A 3,826-nucleotide genomic window follows, 5' to 3' on the forward strand; every position below is an offset into this window, starting at 1 on the left:
TTATTTAATGAGCTAACATGAACTAAGACTTGTATTTTTTAAATAATAATTAATAACTTCTGTAGCAAATGTAGCTATTGCTCATTGTGAATGTTAATGCATTAACTAAGGTTAACTAATATGGTCTTATTGTAAAGGGATACCTATTGGTCTTTATAGTTCTTTTGCACTTTAATCTGTGTAAAACTTTTAGCTTTATACATTTTTCTGTATTGCTTTATTGCATTTAAATGTTCAGTTATTTTTGTTATAAGAAAAAAGTTATTAAGCCTGTTATACTGTATTATGACAGCACTTTTTTTTTAACTAAAGTTCAATACCGTGATAATACCGTATACCGTGATAAAAGCATTAGCAATTAATCGCAACATGAAAATTTGATACCGGCATATCCCTAGTATGGATGAGTCTGATTAGCTCTCTCTCTATATATATATATATATATATATGTGTGTGTGTGTGTGTGTGTGTGTGTATGTAAATGTATAGGCAATGTTAAAATATTTCAGATTCAGTTTAAAAAAAAAAATCCACGTCCAACTGTTTTTAAACACAAGACTAATATATAATATAGACTCTAATATAGCCTTTATTATTCAGAGCATCCTTAAGACAGACCAGTAGACTAGTCTTACTAGTGAGTTAAGGAATTAGTAAATTTGACTCATCCCTAGTACTCAATTCAAACTATTCCTTTCTGAATGCTGCCACCATGTATCAGAAGCTCAGAAAGTTGCAGTTGTCATATATAGCTTGTTTCTTCCACAGGGTGAAGACCCAGATGAAGATGATGCTTATCAAGTTCTGTCCACACTGAAGAGGATCACAGCTTTCCACAAGTAAGGCTTCCCTGTCTCACCTCCCTGAGTATTATCAAGTGTTTCTCTTTATCACTTTAGGTGAAGGCTGTAATTTACTTTCTAACACCCATTCCACACATTTTTTTGTGTTTAGTGCTCATGACCTTTCCAAATGGGACCTCTTCACCAGCAATTACAAGTTACTGAACACTGGTATTGAAAACGGAGACATGCCTGAGCAGGTATTCATGTGCAAATGAAGAATTATTGAGGTAGTGCCTGACTGGGCCAGACTTAATGACAATTTTCACAATTGTTACTTTATATTAATTATGACTTTTTTCATTTAATAGTGACTTCATCTTTCACAATTGCCACTTTTTTTTTCTTAATTGTGACTTCATATCTCACAATTGAGGCTTCATCTTTCACGATTGTGATTATTTCTCATAGTTGCAACTTAAGATTCACCATTCTCATAATTGTGATCAATTTATATAATTGTGACTAATTTATATGATTATGGCTTTTTTAGAACTATATTTCTCAGAATTGCATCTTGAAGTCTCACAATTGATTTTGTTTCTTATTTTAAACTTTATCTCACAATTACCTGTTTTTATTTTATTTTTACTCCGAGACAAACCAGGCATTTATAGAAATAACACCTCGAAATCAGCTGAAACTTTGCTTTTGCCTCATGATTGTTGGGTAACATTAATGTCTCTCTGGACGTTTCAGATTGTCATTCACGCACTGCAGTGCACACATTACGTCATTCTTTGGAGTTTAGCCAAGGTCTCTGAGGGCACTTCTAAAAAGGTAGCTCCCATTCATATGATTTGTATGCATTCATCCTCTCCCCTTATTTGCTGTGGTTTGTTGGATGTCAACAACGCGTTTGGTCTCTGTAGGAGGACATGTTGATTCTGAGGAAGCAGATGAGGGCGTTTTGTCTAATGTGCCAGCGTTACCTAACCAGCGTCAACACCGCCGTCAAAGAGCAGGTTTGTATCAATGGTCACAACATGTCACTATCCCTCATGCCACAAACAGCCTGTACCTGACTGTATGTTCTCCCTCAGGCCTTCACCATCCTCTGTGACCTGCTGCTGATCTTCAGCCATCAGATCATCTCAGGTGGGAGGGAAGCTCTCGAGCCCCTAGTATACACACCTGAGGCATCCCTGCAGTCCGATCTTCTCAATTTCATCCTCGACCACGTCTTCATTGACCAGGATGAAGACAGCAACAGCACAGGTCTTTCACTGCTAATGGCATAATGACTTTCGGTTGGAGCTAACAGGCTTTGCTGAATGGATTTAGTGCCCCTGGCTGTTTAATGTTGAATGCTAACACTAAGACAACACAAAGGAAATTGGCTTTAGAAGCGTTTAATTGATTTAGAGATTAGAGACTCTAGCAACACTTAATCCTGTTGTGCACAGAGCTTTAGCTGAAGTAGACTGACTAGTTTAAAAGGAGAGTTGTTGGACAAATATCAACTTGCCTTGATTCATTTGTTGTCAAGAAGCAGCGTTTAAAAGGTGACCACTAGAGGGCAGCAGTTTTCCTTCTAGTGCAAGCTGATTCATGAGCAGTATTTGAACGTCTGTTTTCCTTTATTTTCGAACAGATGGGCAGCAGGATGATGAAGCCGGTAAAATCGAAGCTTTGCACAAGAGGCGAAACCTGCTGGCCGCATACTGCAAACTCATTATCTACAATGTTGTTGAGATAAACACTGGTGCAGATATTTTCAAGCAATACATGAGGGTGAGTCTGTTATTCTTTGAATATGCATTTTCAGATAATTACTTCACTTTATTATTCACTTAAATGCAAGTTTTTCTGTTTCCTGTCCAGTATTACAATGACTACGGTGACATCATCAAGGAAACTATGAGCAAGACAAGACAGATCGACAAAATCCAGTGTGCAAAGACACTCATTCTGAGCTTACAGCAGGTCAGTGACTATAAGGTTTTATATCTGCCATCAAAATGGGTTTTACTCGCAGGTCCTTGATATGTCTTTCTTCCTGTGCTGAGAGCAGCTATTCAATGAGATGCTGTCAGATCTGGGACCCAGCTTTGACCGCTCATCCTCAGCTTTCTGCGGCATTAAAGAGCTCGCTCGACGCTTCTCTCTGACTTTTGGTCTGGATCAGCTCAAAACCAGAGAGGCCATCGCTATGTTACACAAGTAAGCTTCCATTCATTTCTTCTTGGCAGAAAAACCAATTGTGTGTGGAGTTGCATGTTTACACCCCATGTTGCTTTCTCTTTAAAGGGACGGTATTGAGTTTGCCTTCAAAGAGCCCAATCCTCAGGGGGAGGGACATCCTCCTCTCAACCTGGCTTTTCTTGACATTCTCAGCGAGTTCTCATCCAAACTCATGCGTCAGGACAAGCGGACTGTGTAAGCAACCATTTATTGATCTCAGAATGGGTGTTTATAGTTGTGTAAGGGCACTTTGTGGATCATTCATTAGCTGTTGGATCTAATGTTGGTCCTCTCTCTTTTCCCAAAGGCACATGTATTTGGAGCGCTTCATGACATTTCAGATGGCCCTGCAGAGAGAAGACTGCTGGCTGCCGCTCATCTCTTACAGGAACTCATTGCAGGCAGGGGGTGATGATGACACTATGTCTGTGGTCAGTGGCATCAGTAGCCGAGGCTCCTCCGTCAGGAGTAAAAAAGCTAAGCCTGCCACTGGCAAGAGGAAATTACCAGAAGGTAAAACAGTTTGAATTCAAGAAATCAGACAAGTAATGTGTTTAATGTGATCGAATAACATACATTGATGGATCATGCACTATAACACTAGACATTTTTTTAAGGAAGTAAACCATGTTATTTTTTATTCATGGTGTCGGCAAGTCGGCATGGAATGAAAAAGCATCTATTTTGTAAATGCATGCTATCGATCTTATTGCGAACGATTAATTCATGTTTGTTATGTGTGTGTGTGTGTATATATATATATATATATATATATATATATGTGTGTCAGGCTTCTCTCT

At 38.6% G+C, this 3,826-nt stretch overlaps 1 protein-coding gene across 1 annotated transcript in view; it reads left to right on the forward strand.

Moving 5' to 3' along the window:
* Nucleotides 1-3,826, forward strand: part of LOC107670183 (cohesin subunit SA-2) — a 30,037-nt gene that overhangs the window by 19,651 nt on the left and 6,560 nt on the right. Inside the window, exons 20-29 of the mRNA XM_016462703.1 lie at nucleotides 769-839; nucleotides 955-1,042; nucleotides 1,542-1,622; nucleotides 1,715-1,807; nucleotides 1,886-2,060; nucleotides 2,437-2,576; nucleotides 2,667-2,768; nucleotides 2,857-3,005; nucleotides 3,093-3,221; nucleotides 3,334-3,539. Of these exons, the coding sequence (XP_016318189.1) occupies nucleotides 769-839; nucleotides 955-1,042; nucleotides 1,542-1,622; nucleotides 1,715-1,807; nucleotides 1,886-2,060; nucleotides 2,437-2,576; nucleotides 2,667-2,768; nucleotides 2,857-3,005; nucleotides 3,093-3,221; nucleotides 3,334-3,539 (1,234 nt within the window). The remainder of the gene's footprint in view (nucleotides 1-768; nucleotides 840-954; nucleotides 1,043-1,541; nucleotides 1,623-1,714; nucleotides 1,808-1,885; nucleotides 2,061-2,436; nucleotides 2,577-2,666; nucleotides 2,769-2,856; nucleotides 3,006-3,092; nucleotides 3,222-3,333; nucleotides 3,540-3,826) is intronic.

Source organism: Sinocyclocheilus anshuiensis, unplaced genomic scaffold, assembly GCF_001515605.1.
Source record: "Sinocyclocheilus anshuiensis isolate Anshui unplaced genomic scaffold, SAMN03320099.WGS_v1.1 scaffold640, whole genome shotgun sequence".
Taxonomy (NCBI): domain Eukaryota; kingdom Metazoa; phylum Chordata; class Actinopteri; order Cypriniformes; family Cyprinidae; genus Sinocyclocheilus; species Sinocyclocheilus anshuiensis.